Here is an 18,902-nt window from a genome sequence, read left to right as displayed (position 1 = left end):
TTGGCACCTTTCAGGGGGAGGGGGGTGCAGGTACCTGTACAGTACAGGTATGTGCACCCACTTCCGGGATAGCGCTCTGCGGAAAGGGGCGTAGATTACGCCCCTTTCCGAAAGTCCCCCGCTGCCTGCTGGGAAACACACAGATCCCAGAGGCAGCAGGTCCATCCTTATTGCGCAGCGCGACTCGTGCATGCGCAGTAGGGAACCGGGAAATGAAGCCGAAAGGCTCCACTTCCTGATTCCCATACCCAAGATGGCGGCGGCAGCACCTGAGAGACGATCGAGAGATCGGCTTCGGGTGCCGACATCGCGGGTGCGCTGGGCGGGTAAGTGTGCTTATTTTAAAAGTCAGCAGCTGCAGTATTTGTAGCTGCTGGCTTTAAAAAAAAAAAAAAAAAAACGGCGGAACTCCGGGCGGACTTCCGCTTTAAAGCTTGTAGCTCTAAAATGCTCAACAAGCCAAATCCCATCCCATTCCTTTGGTCCCTGCTCACATATGAGCCTTCTGTCACCTGAAGCAAAAATGCCTGTCACTCAGAAAAGTACATGAGCTGCTTTTTGGCAGATTGGAAGCTCATTGGACCCCACAGACTTCAATGGGAACACCTGAAAATTGCGACACAGGTGTTTTTGTTGCACGTTTTCTGCTCAAGCAGCAGTTCTCCACCCCTAGTCCTCCTATCCTCCCCCTGGTGCTTTCTAATGGCTAAACAAAAAATACCTGAAGCTGTAAAATGCTTCTAATACAGTTCCAAAAATGCTCAAATAAAAGCGAGTGGGAGATGGAAAATTGCTCTGCTCTGAATGCAGCCTGAGATACAAGTTAGATTTTTAGGCATGCTCTGCAGCAAACTTTTCATTCTTGGTGAGATGCTCCCAAAGGGTTAATTGCTTCTAAAGGGATCCAGACACTGCAGCTTTTCTCACTAAAACAGGGCAAGTGCTTTAGCTGATCAATAATGAAAATGACTCCTATTCAGATTCACTCTGCACACAAGAGCCTTTTCTTCAGAGCAGAAACAGGTAGGAATCTGCAACAAATGTGTTAAAATCCCAGCAGTGTACATTGATCACCTATAGGGGATTGTTTTTTCTCAACAAAAGTGGAGTTAAGCTTTTAAGTCAAACTGAATCTTGTTTCACCTTTATTTATTCTATAAAAGTAGTACTGAGTAGTGACGGCTGTAGCATGCCATGTCATACAGTGCTATGAGCATACTGAGTTGTGACTAATGACAATGGAAAATAGCTGGCTTCATTATCCAGTTCTCCTTATAAGGTTCTCTCTGGCTATACTGTTTCGCCTTGCGTACCTCTGTTACAGGTAACATGTAATAGAAAGATCAACCATTTCAACACTGGACACTTTCACCCCTTTCCTGCCTGGGCCATTTTTAAGTTTTCAGTGTCATCACACTTTGACAATTAGACACGCAACACCGTACCCAAATGACATTTTTATAATTGTTTTTTTTTTTTTTGGAGACAGCGCTTTCTGTTGGTGATATTTAATCACTTAAAGAAAAATATGTGTAGCGCAATACCAAAGTACTAAAACACACACACACACAATACGAACTTGGATCTGATTCATACATGGTGATCAAGACAATATTCAGTTAAAAAGTATTATTTTAAAATTATTTTTGGAAGTGTAGTCCATAACCACTTTTTAAAGTGCAAGTGACACTGCAGTCCTAAAAAGAGGAAAATATGTTCCCAATCTGAGTAAAAACTTCCAGAGGTGTACTCTTCCCAAGTGCAACACCACCACCCCCGTGAGAATGGAGGAGGCTTACCTGAGAACTTAGACTTAGCTAAGCATATGCCCCCCAAGTCATAAAGGCTTGTGTACAAAACTTGACCCAATGAATGTAGGTAGTCTACAGTCTCAGCTCACAACACAATTTGTCAGAACATCGGCAGATGATCATTATTGTCAAATAAAGGATGAAATAGTAGTATTGTGCATGGAACCATGAAAATAATAGTCTAACATAGCGTAATACTGTCACACAGAAAAGTTTTAATATAAAAAATAAAAATAAAACACTCACATTTTAGAGTATCAATCAGCATATAAATGCAAGCGATGTCTGCAAAGAAGTCCACTTGTTTACTGGACACTTAACCCCCCCCCCAGACCAATTTTCAGCTTTCACCGCTCTCACTCTTTGAATGACAATTGCACCGTCATATAACACTGTGAATGATGTATAATTTTTTTTTTTTTCCCCCCCACAAGTGGAACTTTCTTTTGATCACCTCCTTTGTTAAAAAAAAAAAAAATGAAAAGACTGAAAATTTTGAAAACAAAACGGTTTTATATTTTGTTATAAAATTTAGCAAACAGATAATTTTTCTCCTTCAATGATGTACGCTGATGAGGCTGCACTGATGGGCACTAATATGCGGCACTGAGAGGCAGCACTGATGAGGCACTTATTGGCTTCACTGGTGGGCATTGATGGTTGGCACAGATGAGGTGGCTACGCCGGTTCCTCTTTGGGACCGATGTCCCTTCAACAGAAGCCGGTGATTTTTCTCCTCGTGCTGTCAGCGCAAGGAGGAAAAAAAAAAAAAAAAAGATTACCGAGCTTCTGTTTACATCATGTGATCAGCTGTCATTGGCTGTCAGCTGAACATGTGGTAAGGGGTCTCATTGAGTCGGTGATCACAGAGCATGACCCCCAGAGGGTGCACGGGGAGCGAGGAAACGGGAGGATGTTTATTGATGGCCTCCCTGCAATGTAGGTCCGAGCTGTCATTTGGCTATAGCATGGACATTTTGAAAAAAAGTTTGTTTGTTATACAATTTTGCAAATAATATTCATGAATTTAGGCCAACATGTATTGTATTCTGCTTTCTTTGGTAAAAAAAAAAACAAAAAAAACAAATCGGTGTATATTATTTATAGTCTGCGTGAAAGGTATAGTCTACAATCTATGGTGTGTGTATAATTTATATATATATATATATATATATATATATATATATAATCGACCCCGAACCCACCTCCAACAAGACAACCACTGCTTGCTAAAGAAGCTGAGAGTAAAGGTGATGGACTGACCAACCATGTCACCATCGGTGGGGCATCCTCAAACAGAAAGTGGAGGAGCGCAAGGTCTCTAACATCCACCAGCTCCATGATGTCGTCATGGAGGAGTGGAAGAGGACTCCAGTGGCAACCGGTGAAGCTCTGGTGATCTCTATGCCCAAGAAGGTTAAGGCAGTTCTGGAAAATAATGGTGGCCACACAAAATATTGACACTTTGGGCCCAATTTGAACATTTTCACTTAGGGGTGTACTCACTTTTGTTGCTAGTGGTTTAGAGATGAATGGCTGTGTGGTGAGTTATTTTGAGGGGACTGCAAATTTACACTGTTATACAAGCTGTACACTCACTACTTTACATTGTAGCAAAGTGTCATTTCTTCAGTGTTATGTGAAAAGATACAATAACATATTTGCAAAAATGTGGGGGGGTTTACTCACTCTCACTTTTGTGAGATCCTGTATGTGCGGGTGTTTGTATATTCTCTCTCTCCCCCTGTTGGGGTGCCTTGGGGACTGGAGTTGAGAAACACTGATCTTGACTGTGGTGAAGACAACTTGCTGAAGTTCAAACCGAGCATCAGAATGGGGAAGAAAGGAGGTTTGAGTTTAAGTGACTTTGAACGCATGGTTGTTGGTGCCAGACAGGCTGCTCTTAGTATTTCAAAAACTGCTGATCTACTGGGATTTTCACACAACCTTCTCTTGGGTTTACAGAGAATGGCCTGAAAAAGAGAAAATATCCAGTGGGTGGCAGTTGTGTGGATGAAAATGCCTCGTTGATGTTAGAGGTCAGAGGAGAATGGGCAGACTGGTTTGAGGTGATAGAAAGGCAACTGTCAGGCAACTGTCAGGGAAGGCATATCCATAATGCAGATGGTGTTTCTCTGCGTATGTACAGACCGGCAACTGGCTGGGCAGGCGTGTATAGTCGCAAGCAAGTGTGTGTGCCTGTCACTAATGCTGGCACCAAGCGCGGCTATTTAAACAGGCTACTGTATGGCCTCATTGCTGTTTGGTCTGCAGCTTGTGTGTGTTTTTTCCTGACTGTGTTGACCACTGATCTGGCTTACTTCTGACCTGCATTTGTCTGCTTCCTGCTTTGGCCTTAGCTTGTCTCTGGATTCTCCTTCTGCCTCCTGTTTTTGCTTGATTGATCTCCTATTCCTGACTTTGCTTTTGACCCGACCATCCTCCTGTCTACCCCCTATGCCTGATCTGCCCGGCTTGTCTGACCCTGCATCTTGCTCATCCAGCCTGCTAAAGCTCTCATCTGGCTCCTGCTTCCAGCTGCCTACTATAGTCTTCTGCCAGCCAAGCACTGTGTCAGCTTATCTGCCACCAGCCTGCTCTGCTGCCACATCCACCTGGTGACAGCTACCACGCAGACTACTGGACTGATTACAGGCACTCATACCTCGTTGTGCTCCTGTGGCTGCTGTCTCACTATGGGGGACCTTCTGCAAGCTCACCAAAATTGGACAATAGAAGACTGGAAAAACTTTGCTTGGTCTGAGAAGTCTTGATATCAGCTGCGATATTCAGATGGTGTGGTCAGAATTTGATGTAAACCTGAAAGTATGGCTCCATACTGCTTTGTATTAACAATTTAGGCTGGTGGTGTAATGGTGTGGGGGATATTTTCTTGGCATACTTTGGGCCCCTCGTTAACAGCTGAGCATCGTTTAAATGTCACGGCCAACCTGAGTATTGTTGCTCACAACATTTACTCCATATTGTCTAAATATTTATTTGGGAGTGGCATTTGTTATACACCATTTGTTATGTTTTTTTATGTCATTGATGCACATGGGAGAGTGCTGGAAGGTGTTAGCTGCTGTTTATTGGGAGGATTATTTGGTCTCAATAGCAGCCCAAGAGTTCTTGTGCAGCTCTGCATAGAAACCAATCAGCTTCCGGATATTTTTTTGTGGGGGAAAGCTTAATTAAACAAGCCGAAGTTATAAGCTGATTGGTTACCATGCACAGCTGCACCAGATTTTGCCCTCTCCAGTTTTAGTAAATCAACCCTCATGCATTCCTATTGGGATGAAGGCCAGAACCTCATTGCTTCCAGGCAGGGCCGGCGCAACCACTAGGCGAAGTAGGCAGCCGCCTAGGGCGCACTACCACCTAGGGCGCAACCACGGCCTCTGTCCAGTGTTCTCTCGCCCCCCGTGGTGTGCCGCTGGCGCCACCAATCCCCCATGTTTCCCGCTGAGCGCTCACACGTGTTTATCTCACAGCGCCGCTCCAGGACTCCTTTGCTCCAGCCTGTCCCTCTGGAGCGGCGCTGTGTGTCTGTGTGAGTGCAGCGGAGGGGCGGGGCTCGGCGGAGGTGAGAGCATTGAGACGTCGGTCAGCTGACCTCCTGCCCGGCGGGGACATCGTGGAGGAGGGTGGACGGCGCTGGCCTGGTCCTGGCGGGGATATGATGGAGGCGGAGCGGGTGCATGGCGCTGGCGTGGCCCCGGCGGAGCGGGTGGACGGCGCTGGCGTGGACTCCTGAAAAATTCTGCGGAGGAGTCGGAGAGGCCCGGATGATGGTCCCTGAAGGCAGCATCAAAGAGCAGAGGTAAGAAGGAGCCGAGGAGGATGGATCATCCCCGATCTACATTGAGCTGTATGGAGGGGGTTTGTGTGTGAGTAATGCAGGAAGTAGGAGTCAGGTAGGTCAGTGTGATGTGTGTCAGTGCGATGTGTGTCAGTGCGATGTGTGTCAGTGCCAGTGTATGTGTAAGTGTATGTGTCATGCCAGTGTATGTGTCAGTGTGATGTGTCAGTGTCAGGGTATGTGTATGTGTCAGTGTAATGGTCAGTGTATGTGTCAGTGTGATGGTCAGTGTCAGGGTATGTGTCAGTGTGATGGTCAGTGTCAGGGTATGTGTATGTGTCAGGGTATGTGTATGTGTCAGTGTGATGGTCAGTGTATTCGTCAGTGTATGTATCAGTGTGATGGTCAGTGTATGCATCAGTGTGATGGTCAGTGTATGCGTCAGTGTGATGGTCAGTGTATGCGTCAGTGTGATGGTCAGTGTATGCGTCAGTGTGATGGTCAGTGTATGTGTCAGTGTATGTGTCAGTGTATGTGTCAGTGTGATGGTCAGTGTATGCGTCAGTGTATGCGTCAGTGTGATGGTCAGTGTATGTGTCAGTGTGATGGTCAGTGTGATGGTCAGTGTATGCGTCAGTGTATGTGTCAGTGTATGCGTCAGTATGATGGTCAGTGTATGTGTCAGTGCCAGGGTATGTGTCAGTGCCAGGGTATGTGTCAGTGTCAGGGTATGTGTCAATGTCAGGGTATGTGTCAATGTCAGGGTATGTGTCAATGTCAGGGTATGTGTCAGTGTATAGGGTATGTGTCAGTGTATGTGTCATGTCAGGGTATGTGTCAGTGTATGTGTCATGTCAGGGTATGTGTCAGTGTATGTGTCATGTCAGGGTATGTGTCAGTGTATGTGTCATGTCAGGGTATGTGTCAGTGTATGTGTCATGTCAGGGTATGTGTCAGTGTATGTGTCATGTCAGGGTATGTGTCAGTGTATGTGTCATGTCAGGGTATGTGTCAGGGTATGTGTCATGTCAGGGTATGTGTCATGTCAGGGTATGTGTCAGTGTATGTCATGCCAGTGTACGTGTATGTGCCAGTGTCAGTGTGATGTGTCAGTGTGATGTGTCAGTGTGATGTGTCAGTGTAGGTGTCAGCGTGATGGTCAGTGTAGGTGTCAGCGTGATGGTCAGTGTAGGTGTCAGCGTGATGGTCAGTGTAATTGGCAGTGTAGGTGCCAGGTGGGTTAGTGTAGGTGCCAGGTGGGTCGGGGTAATTATCAGGTAGGTCAGTGTAGGGGTCAGCATGATGTGAGTAGTGCAGGAAGTAGGAGTCAGGTGGATTAGTTTGTGTCAAGGGGTCAGTGTAGGGATCAGATAGGTCATGTGTAGCAAGGGCAGGGTAAGGTGGAGTCATGTGCGCAGCCGGGGGGGGGGGGGGGTGGCAAAATTAGGTTTCGCCTAGGGTGTCAACGATCCTTGCACCAGCCCTGCTTCCAGGACATAATGGTAAGGCCCCTTTCCCACGGAGTGACAATTGAGATATTTACCAGCACATGGATCAACAAGGCAGTATCCAAATGGATTTTTTATTGCATGATCACCTCCCAGAGTAGTGCAATGTTTCGGAGCCACGCAGGACCCCTTCGTCAGGCATGTGCCACATGCCTGATGAAGGGGTCCTACATGGCTCTGAAATGTTGTAATGCTCTGTGATGTGATCATGCAATAAAAAAATCAATTTGGATACTGCCTTGTTGATCCATGGTGTGCTGGCAAATATCTCCATTGTGACTTTTGGAACTAGTCTACACACAGCTGGCTGTTACTGCAGCGCCCAAACCCTTGAGAGCTTATCTGGGAATGTGTGAAAGGGGCCTAAGACTCAAGATGTCATCTTCAGGAAATGTTCTTGTTGAATGTTTCTTTATGTAAAGCTGGCCCATATAGTGTACTAGCTGGCTGGTCAATTCCTTTTAGATTTCCTAAAAATAGATACTGAGAGGACCCACCTAAACAATTCATCCAATTCGAATCCAATCAGGCAGGCTGTTGCGCTACATATTTTTGGTTAAAATTGTACAATCAGATTGTAATGTGTCTGGCCAACTAATAGTCCAAATGTGGTAATTTTTTTATGAAAATCAAATGGGCCTCCAGGCAGTGAACAAAATAAAAAAGCAACTCGGGCTGAAAATACCCACCTTTAGTCTGGAGCTGTCCCCAACAGTACTTTTTTCTTTTTCACAACAAGATGTCCTACTCTTTGGAGTTGACTGATGCCCAGTGGGAGACTATGGAAACCCTATTTTCTGAGGTCTGTGTTTAAAAGATGTATACAAAATTACAAACATTTGCACAGCCTCAATTAACTTGACTTATTTTGTGTAATATAATGATCTCCTATGATTGTAATCGCCATCTAGCATGTGGCATATTTTGTTGAGGCTGTGCAAATGTTTTTCACATTCGGACAGCAATTTTTTTTTTTTTTTACATAGACAGAGTGTGATGACCCCAGTCCTTGAGGGAACATCACTATGATGCAATTCATGCTGTATTAATGCAGACTGACATGATAATGTCAATGCCGCTTTCCTTTATTGCTAAAGACCATCCACCTATATGGAGATCAGAACAGGTAGGGCACCCTGCATATCACATGGTTGGCTAGTGCACATCCAAAAAGGTGTAAAAAAAAATACACAAGGGTGTACCCTTCAGAAATTGGTCTTTAATAAATGTTGTGAAAATATGTCACCAAATGCTTTCCATATGCTAGTGTTCTGGTTGCCTTACCATCTTGTTTTAGTACCCCTTAATTCTAGTCACGCGCATAACATGGCTAAATGATCATTTCAGTTAATTTTAAACATGTGCATAACTACTGTATATCTTTATTCAATTTAACACTTATTTCAGTAATAAAGATTGTATCCTCCAGAGATTATGTCAAATAATAACTTGACTTATGGTATACACATTTCAATTTGTTCGCGTATAGGCAGTTCCATTCATTTCTATTGGGAGGCAGTAGTTGCACAGACATAGCCACTGGTCCAAATTTGACAATTTTGCAGGTGCGGATATGTGTCCCCAAATACACACTGTCAAATTGGGACCAGTGGTTGTGTCCATGCAGCTGTTGTCCCAATTGAAATGAATGGGACTGCCTACACACAGATGCACAGAGTGTGCGGATAGGTAGATCTGCATGTATTAAAACTAATATGTATGGTCAGCATTGCAGGGCTGAACTGACCAAGAGACAAAGTAGGACTGAGTCTTTAGGTAGCAGAAGCAAAGTGGTAGCTTTTCTCTTTATAGTTATCGACCACATATTTTTTCTTCATCGTAAACATTTACACATTAGGCTTAATTCACAAAGCTTTAACCACGGTTTAACCACTTGCTACTGCCTCATACTGGCCTTTTATAGGTTTCTGAAAGAGGTCTGTGTAGGACCAACTTGTAGAATAGGCATGATGGGAGGTCCCTGCCTATTTGTGGTTTGGTTTGGGTGGAACAACTTGTAAAGTGGACATCATTTGGGTATGCCCACCCAGAAAGTGTGTGGATGAAATGCAGACCTTGAGCAAGGATGTCAGTGACTTGGGATGTGGGTAAGTATGTGTATATGTCACTTATACATTTTGGCCAAAGTTCTATTTCAAGCCTACTGATGTGATATTGCCAGGTTAGAGCCAGTAGGGAGAAACTATTTTATACAATGGAGGTGATAACAGCGGGCAGTTTTACTATGGGTGCCAATCTTGTTTTGAAAGTGATAGTTCATACTTTGATTTTGCCAGTTATTCATACTTAGCTAATAGTCATGTTTGATTATCCTTCATAGTCACAGACTAATAGCTTAATAGCTGCAAAACACTAGTACTAAGATAGACTCCAGGATGATCTCAACGCTGGCTAGTGAAAACTTGGGAGCCCGTCCATGTGTCGGTCATTACCTGCACTGGGATTCGTGCCTTGTATGAGGAAGGAATAAAAGAATCTCTGACTTGAAAAACCTGGGAAAATATTTTTAGTATTTTAATTTGTGAAATTGGTACATTAATTGACTGTTTTAACTGTGAACAGTGCTGCTGCACCCAGGGCAAGGACATGGAGGAGCAGGAGGGGCACAGTTTGGCACCTTCACCCTGGGCACTGGATAACTTTGTCTCAGCACCGATTACAACCACTCTTTTTCTCAATAACAACTTTAAAAAAAATGTTCCTTCTAGTAATATTCCAATCATCAATTTTTACATTCCTGTTCCTTCTTCCCTGGACCAATATTCAGGATCTGTGTTGCCTCCTCTGTTTGGGGGCATAAAGTGCATTTCTACAGAATGAGGGTCTGTAGCATTATGGGGTTCTTCTGCAGTGAGGGTAGAAGTGCCTGGTTGGCTGAAGTCCCTCTGCTCAAACCCTGTGCAGTGCAGCCACATAGGTGTAGGGGGTGTCCAAAGCCAAGATAGATGTCCCTCGGAGCAGGTTGGGGAAGCACTATGAATATAGCAGACCTGAGAAGCCTTTTCTACCCGTGGAGGATGAAAAAGTGAAGGACAGGTAGTTGGTGCATCACCAGGAGAGTGTAAACTGCCCCCACAGTGTGTATGGAAGTCTCCTCCATGGCAGCAGGGTGAGGTATTGCATGGCATTAGAGATAACTGAACTGCATGACGCAGAGACTGAAGCCCTTCTCTCAGTTCTTGCACTTGGCACGACAGGTCAGATACCTGCAAGAAAAAGAAAATTGATATAGGTAGGACCTATTTTGGTATGATATTACTAATTTACTAACTTGAAGTCATTAAGTTGTATTCGGATTTTGATATAGCTAGCATCTGGATTTTAAAGGTAAAGGGCTACCTATAACAGTATTACTGCTTTTCTAAATGTTACTTTTTTTTATTTTTCTTAAATGCCTGATTACCAGGTGTATGATCATCAGGACCTCTGCTGTACACGAAAGGATTCTGCATTGACTAGTAAGGACTCAACTCATTAAAACCTTTACCTTGGATTTTGTTTCACAAGGATTCCATTAGTTATTACATAGGTCTTCTATCAGAATTATCTAATGCTCATTCTATGGTGACGCCTTTCATCTTTTGTGATATTTGTAAACTCCCAAATACTATTATTATGTTTTATGTATTATGTTATTGCTTACTGCGGCAAAAAGGAATACTGCTCATTTCCTTTAGTTTGTGTTTTGCTGAGAACAAAGCAATTTTATTCTTACGTTACACTTGACCAAGAACCACTTACCGCTTGACTCAATCGGTCCATACTTTCGGTAGCTCTCGGTTCCGATGTCAGGAACAAATGGTCTAAAAAGTATAAATAAATTATATCAAGTCTTCTGAACGCTTTTTATTAAGAACAATTCATCCTTACCACTGATTTGTTTAACCACTTAAAGACCAGGCCTTTTCTGAGACTTTTTGTTTACAAGTTTAAATCATTTTTTTTCTTATGCTAGAAAAATTCTTACAATCCCCAAACATTATATATATTTTTTAGCAGAGACCCTAGGGAATAAAATGGCGATCATTGCCATTTTTTTATATCACGCGGTATTTGCACAGTGTTTTCTTTTTAAACGCCAATTATGTGGACAAAATAAATGAATGTATAAAAAAACCTCAGTATATACCCCTATTTTTTGGTAAAATATAAAAGATGATGTTATGCTGAATAAAATAGATACCCAACATGTCACACTTTAAAAATGCACATGCTCGTGGAATGGGGACAAACTACAGTACTTAAAAATCTCCACAGACAACGATTTAAACATTTTTACAGGTTACCTGTTACAGAGGAGGTCTAGCACTAGAATTATTTATCTTGCTCTAACATTTGTGCGAATACCTTACAGGTGTGGTGCGAACACCGTTTACATAAGCGTGCATTTCTGCGCGCGAACACAAAGGATGGGGCGCTTTAAAAAAATGTTTTCTTTTTACACTGTCCCTTTAATTTTTTTTTTTTTATCACTTTTATTCCTATTACAAGTAATGTAAATATCCCTTGTAATAAAAATAAGGAGAGATCTGGGGTAAAAAAAAAAGACCCTTATCTCTCCTTTACCTTTAAGGTCTGGTTCACACTTATGTAGGTTGCAGTTTGCATATTCCAGGTGCATTTTGCATTTTTAATACACATTCTTGATCCATTGAAGTCTATGAAACCAAAAACCAGAAAAAAGTCCCTGGCCCTTTCCATAAAATGCACAGATGTGAACGTGACTCATAGGAAACCATGTTTTATCTACACACCTTATACTGTAATAGTGATCTCACGACCATGTCACCAATGGAATATCTGTGTTGAAAACTTGATAAGATTTGGGGCCATATTTCTGAACTGTATTCTATTTTGATGCATACCTCAGCCAAACAGGATTACATGGTCAAGTGGGAGCAAGACTTTCAAGAGAGCCTTGAACTTGAGGAGTGGCATTTGATAGCTCAGGCAGCATCAAAATCACTCATCAAAACTTCTGTCATAGAGGCAATCTACAAGGTTCTCTTGAGATGGTATGTGGTGCCGACCAGATTAGCTACCTATGTTGAGAGAGCTTCTCCAAAGTGTTTGACCAGGAAGGAACAGTATACCATAGAGTGCCTTGCGAAAGTATTCGGCCCTTTTGAACTTTTCAACCTTTTGCCACATTTCAGGCTTCAAACATAAAGATATAATATTTTTATTTTTTGTGAAGAATCACCAACAAGTGGGACACAATTGTGAAGTGGAACGAAATCTATTGGATATTTTAAACTTTTTTTAGCCAATAAAAAACTGGAAAGTGGTGCGTGCAAAATTATTCGGCCCCTTTACTTTCAGTGTAGCAAACTCACTCCAGAAGTTCAGCGAGGATCTCTGAATGATCCAATGTTGTCCTAAATGACTGATGGTGATAAATAGAATCCACCTGTGTGTAATCAAGTCTCTGTATAAATGCACCTGCTCTGTGATAGTCTCAGGGTTCTGTTGAAAGCGCAGAGAGCATCATGAAGACCAAGGAACACACCAGGCAGGTCCGTAATACTGTTGTGGAGAAGTTTAAAGCCGGATTTGGATACAAAAAGATTTCCCAAGGTTTAAACATCCCAAGGAGCACTGTGCAAGCGATCATTTTGAAATGGAAGGAGTATCAGACCACTGCAAATCTACCAAGACCTGGCCGTCCCTCTAAACTTTCAGCTCAGACAAGGAGAAGACTGATCAGAGATGCAGCCAAGAGGCCCATGATCACTCTGGATGAACTGCAGAGAACTACAGCTGAGGTGGGAGAGTCTGTCCATAGGACAACAATCAGTCGTACACTGCACAAATCTGGCCTTTATGGAAGAGTGGCAAGAAGAAAGCCATTTCTCAAAGATATCCATAAAAAGTCTCGTCTAAAGTTTGCCACAAGCCACCTGGGAGACACACCAAACATGTGGAAGAAGGTGCTCTGGTCAGATGAAACCAAAATCGAACTTTTTGCCCACAATGCAAAACGATATGTTTGGCGTAAAAGCAACACAGCTCATCATCCTCAACACACCATCCCCACTGTCAAACATGGTGGTGGCAGCATCATGGTTTGGGCCTGCTTTTCTTCAGCAGGGACAGGGAAGATGGTTAAAATTGAGGGGAAGATGGATGCAGTCAAATACAGGACCATTCTGAATGAAAACCTGTTGGAGTCTGCAAAAGACCTGAAACTGGGACAGAGATTTATCTTCCAACAAGACAATGATCCCAAACATACAGCAAAATCTACAAAGGAATGGTTCACAAATAAACGTATCCAGGTGTTAGAATGGCCAAGTTAAAGTCCAGACCTGAATCCAATCGAGAATCTGTGGAAAGAGCTGAAAACTGCTGTTCACAAACGCTCTCCATCCAACCTCACTGAGCTCGAGCTGTTTTGCAGGGAAGAATGGGCAAGAATTTCAGTCTCTCGATGTGCAAAACTGATAGAGACATACCCCAAGCGACTTGCAGCTGTAATCGCAGCAAAAGGTGGCTCTACAAAGTATTAACGCAAGGGGGCCGAATAATTTTGCATGCCCCACTTTTCATTTTTTTATTAGTTAAAAAAGTTTCAAAAATCCAATAGATTTCGTTCCACTTCACAATTGTGTCCCACTTGTTGGTGATTCTTCACAAAAAATAAAAATTTTATATCTTTATGTTTGAAGCCTGAAATGTGGCAAAAGGTTGAAAAGTTCAAGGGGGCTGAATACTTTCGCAAGGCACTGTATATGGTGGCAATGTTCCAAAGGCGATTCTGGATCAGAGTTTACTTCATTTATTCCCTCACTCAAATTAATCTAACCAAATCTCCCAAACATGCCTTGTTGGGTTACAAAGTTGATGAAGCCTCAAAACACCAGAGGAGTCTCCTCACTTATTTGTATCCGTCAGAATTACCATAGCTAGAAACTGAAGGTCAGTCGTCATACCATTTTACCAGCTCAAGCACAAGCTTTCCTGGTTCATGGTCAATAAAAGGCTTTCGGCAGTCTTAAATTATAAAATAAAGGTTTTCAAAAAAGTTTGGAGGCCATTCGCTTGAAAGATTTTGAACATGTCATCCTAGTATCGGAAGACAGAGCCCCCCCCCCCCTCACGGTGCTCCATTGAACCACATTGGCTATTATGCGACCACTATGCTATAATGAGTTGGAAGTACACTTGTAGTCTATTTGTTAGATATCGTAATTGTATCTATAAAGTTTGTTCACAACTTCATAAGCAAGCAATCAAGTACCTTTGAGATGCCTGGGAGTGGTAATATTGAGGTAAACCTCTTCAACTAAAGTGGGCCTTAGGATTATTAGCCTTCTGTTTCCCTTCCTTGGACCGATAATGTAAATCTTTTTTTTTGTCGGTATATGAGCACTTTTGATTGTGTACTTTATATATTACCCACATATCTATGATGTTATTTTTCTACTCTTTGTGAAAAACTTTAATAAAAATATTGAAACAGGGAACCATGTTAAATGGACTGTAGTGTGTTTCTACAAAACTGAAAACACACAAAAAAATGCATAGGTTTGAACCAGGCCTAAAAGCAAAAGTTGAGAAAAAAATATATATATTTTTTGATCTTTTGCTTTTAAAAAGAAAAATTGTTTACTTCCGCCCTAGATTGGTCATGACATCGCTCTGGTCCTCCAATGCCATAGAGGCTATCAGAGACGATCTGGTCTCTGCTCACCTCTGACCAGCCAGCTGTCGGATCACTTCTTGGGTGCTCCGGTAAAAACTGTAAGCTTGAGAAACGATGGCGAGCGACAGGAATTTGCTTCTGAAAGCGATCCAGCAGCTAATGAGCTGCTCAGAACGCTTTCATGATAAAGCCACCCATCAGCCGCCGGGTTATGGCTGATAGCTGATAGATGGTTGGAAAAGGCAGAAAATATAAACACCATGGAATCAATGTATATACAGTGCCTTGAAATGTATTCATACCCCTTGAAATTTTCCACATTTTGTCATGTTACAACCAAAGACATAAATATATTTTATTGGGATTTTATGTTATAGACCAACACAAAGTGGCACATAATGAAGTGAAGTGGAAGGAAAATGATAAAATATTTTTCACATTTTTTTTACAAATAAATATGTGAAAGTGTGGTGTGCATTTGTATTCAGCCCCCCGAGTCAATACTTTGTAGAACTACCTTTTGCTGCAATTACAGCTGCAAGTCTTTTTGAGGATGTCTCTACCAACTTTTCACATCTAGAGAGTGACATTTTTGCCCATTTTTCTTTGCAAAATAGCTCAAGCTCTGTCAGATTAGATGGAGAGCATCTGTGAACAGCAATTTTCAAGTCTTGCCAAAGATTCTCAATTGGATTTAGGTCTGGACTTTGACTGGGCCATTCTAACACATGAATATGCTTTGGTCTAAACCATTTCATTGTAGCTCTGGCTGTATGTTTAGGGTCATTGTTCTGCTGGAATCTGAACCTCCACCCCAGTCTTAAGTCTTTTGCACACTTTAACATGTTTTCTTCTAAGAGTGCCCTGTATTTGGCTCCATCCATCTTCCCATCAACTCTGACCAGCTTCCCTGTCCTTGCTGAAGAAAAACATCCCCGCAACATCATGATGCCACCACCATATTTAACAGTGGGGATGGTATGTTCAGGGTGATGTGCAGTGTTAGTTATCCGCCACACATAGTGTTTTGCTTTTAGGCCAAAAAGTTAAATTTTGGTCTGATCTGACCAGAGCACCTTCTTCCACATATTTGCTATGTCCCCCTCACAGCTTCTCGCAAACTGTAAATGGAACTTCTTATGGTTCTCTTTCAACAATGGCTTTCTTCTTGCCATTCTTCCATAAAGACCAGATTTGTGGAGTAATAGTTGTCCTGTGAACAGATTCCCCCACCTGGACTGTGAATCTCTGCAGCTCCTCCAGAGTTTCCATGGGCCTCTTTGCTGTTTCTCTGATGAATGCTCATCTTGCCCGGCCTGTCAGGTTAGGTGTACGACCATGTCTTGGTAGGTTTGCAGTTGTGCCATACTCTTACCGTACTCTTTCCATTTTCAGATGATGGATTGAACAGTGCTCCGTGAGATGTTCAAAGCTTGGGATATTTTTTTTATAACCTAACCCTGCTTTAAACCTCTCCACAACTTTATCCCTGGCCTGTCTGGTGTGTTCCTTGGCCTTCATTATGCTGTTTGTTCACTAAGGTTCTCAAACAAAACTCTGAGAGCTTCACAGAACAGATGTATTTATGCTGAGATTAAATTTCACACAGGTGGATTCTATTTATTAATTAGGTGACTTCTGTAGGGAATTGGTTCCACTAGATTTTAGTTAGGGGTATCAGAGTAAAGTGGTCTGAATACAAATACACGCCACACTTTTCAGATATTTATTTGTAAAAAAAATTCTAAATCATTTAAACATTTTCCTTCCACTTCACAATTATATGCCACTTTGGGTTGGTCTATCACAAAAAATCCCAATAAAATACATTTACGTTTTTGGTTATAACATGACAAAATGTGGAAATTTTTCAGGGGTATGAACAGTGGCGTACCTATGGGGGGGTGGGGATTCGAGCCATCCCGGGTGCCACAGATTAGGGGGAAGTCAGGCCAGCTATCAGGGATGGGACAAGGCAAGGCAGGTGCTCTGTAGCTGCGGCTGGCCCTCCTATATTCGTGTGAGCCAGCAGCTGCTCCTCTGTGTTATTCAGCTCACAGTCGGGCCCTTTACTGCCACCTCTGGCTGCTTCCTGCATGTGCACCCTTCATGTGTACTGCCAGTACTATATTTTGGACTGAAGCTCCTCTCATGTCTCAGCGGAACATGTAGAAACAGGATCTGAGACTAGGAAGACCACCTTACAAGGGGGGCTGTGAGAGAAGGGAGGAGGCAGCTGAGTGTGTACAGGTGTGTGTGTGTGTGTGTGGGGGGGGGCAGTTGAGTGTGTACAGGTGTGTGTGGGGGGGCAGCTGAATGTGTTAAAGTGTGTGTGTGTGTGCGTGGGGGCAGCTAAGTGTTTACAGGTGTGTGTATGTGTGTGGGGGCAGCTGAGTGTGTACAGGTGTGTGTGTGTGGGGGGGGGGGCGGCAACTGAGTGTGTACAGGTGTGTGGGGGGGGGCAGCTGAATGTGTACCAGTGTGTGTGTGTGGGGGGGGCAACTGAGTGTGTACAGGTGTGAGGGGGGGGGCATCTGGGTGTGTACAGGTGTGTGTAGGGGAGGCAGCTGAGTATGTACAGGTGTGTGTTTGTGTGTCTGTGTGAGCAGCTAAGTATGTACAGGTGTGGTGGGGGGGGGGCAGCTGAGTATGTACAGGTGTGTGTGGGGGGGGGCAGTTGAGTGTGTACAGGTGTGTGTGGGGGGGCTACTGAGTGTGTACAGGTGTGTGGGGGGAAGCTGAGTGTGTACAAGTGTGTGTGTGTGTGGGGGCAGCTAAGTGTTTATAGGTGTGTGTGTGGGGGGGCAGCTGAGTGTGTACAGGTGTGTGTGGGTGGGGGGGGCGGCAACTGAGTGTGTACAGGTGTGTGGGGGGTCAGCTGGGTGTGTACAGGTGTGTGTGGGGGAGGCAGCTGAATATGTACAGGTGAGTGTTTGTGTGTGTTTGTGTGTGTGTGTGTGTGTGTGTGTGTGTGTGTGTGTGTGTGTGTGTGTGTGTGTGTGTGTGTGTGTGTGTGTGTGTGTGTGTGTGTGTGCAGCTAAGTATGTACAGGTGTGGTGGGGGCAGCTGAATGTGTACAGGTGTGTGCGTGTGTGGGGGGGGCAGCTGAGTGTGTACAGGTGTGTGTGTATGTGTGTGTGGGAGGGGGCAGCCGTGTGTGTATAGGTGTGGGGGGCAGCTAAGTGTCTATGGGTGTGTTGGGAGGCCTGAGTGCGTAGAGTTGTGAGGGGGGCTGAGTGCATACAGGTGTGATGGGGACTGAGTGGGTAGAGGCGTGAGGGGGGCTGAGAGCATAAAGGTGTGAGGGGGGCTGAGTGCGTAGAGGTATGAGGGGGGCTGAGTGCGTAGAGGTGTGAGGGGAGGCTGAGTGCATACAGCTGTGATGGGGACTGAGTGGGTAGAGGCGTGAGGAGGGCTGAGTGCATAGAGGTGTGAGGGGTGCTGACTGCGTAGAGGTGTGAGAGGGGCCGAGTGCGTAGAGGTGTGAGGGGGGCCGAGTGCGTAGAGGTGTGAGGGGGGCCGAGTGCGTAGAGGTGTGAGGGGGACCGAGTGCGTAGAGGTGTGAGGGGGACCGAGTGCGTAGAGGTGTGAGGGGGACCGAGTTCGTAGAGGTGTGAGGGGGATCGAGTGCATAGAGGTGTGAGGGGGACTGAGTGCGTAGAGGTGTGATGAAGGAGCGGAGTGTGTACAGGTGTGAGAGGGGCTGAATGCATACAGGCATGCTCAGTGAAGTGGGGGTGCCAAATCTAGGATCCGCCCCAGGTAACAAATGCTCTAGGTACGTCCCTGGGTATGAATACTTTTTTAAGGCATTGTATAGTCAAAAAAACTGCTTCAGATATATGAAGCCAAGGGGGAATCAACATGTATGTGCACACTAATTTAAGATGTGCTTATTTATGCAATCTGCATAGAGGCACTGTGCTATACAGTGGCGAGGGTAACGGGCCGGTCCTATTTGGTAAAAGCTCACCACATTGATAGAGATATACATTAGTGAGGATAGCTAGGAAGGGGAGTGATAGAGAATTGGTGCTTGTTTCCAAGTTTCTTTTTTTATATTTTGAGTAAATAAATTACATTACGTTTTTATGAATTTTTTAACAAATTATTTG

General features: G+C 43.9%; 1 protein-coding gene across 1 annotated transcript in view; it reads right to left on the bottom strand.

Moving 5' to 3' along the window:
* Positions 1-8,320: 8,320 nt before the first annotated feature.
* The window catches only part of KCNH3 (potassium voltage-gated channel subfamily H member 3), a 144,428-nt gene continuing 133,846 nt past the window's right edge, over positions 8,321-18,902 (bottom strand). Inside the window, exons 15-16 of the mRNA XM_077483355.1 lie at positions 10,884-10,945; positions 8,321-10,348 (exon numbers count right to left, since the gene is read on the bottom strand). Of these exons, the coding sequence (XP_077339481.1) occupies positions 9,872-10,348; positions 10,884-10,945 (539 nt within the window). The 3' untranslated portion in view covers positions 8,321-9,871. The remainder of the gene's footprint in view (positions 10,349-10,883; positions 10,946-18,902) is intronic.

Source organism: Lithobates pipiens, unplaced genomic scaffold (genome assembly GCF_037356315.1).
Source record: "Lithobates pipiens isolate NorthernLeopardFrog02 unplaced genomic scaffold, aLitPip1_a1.2 Scaffold_16, whole genome shotgun sequence".
NCBI lineage: Eukaryota > Metazoa > Chordata > Amphibia > Anura > Ranidae > Lithobates > Lithobates pipiens.
The sequence above is the reverse complement of the archived record's forward strand: the minus strand, read 5'-3'. Positions and strand labels throughout refer to the sequence as shown.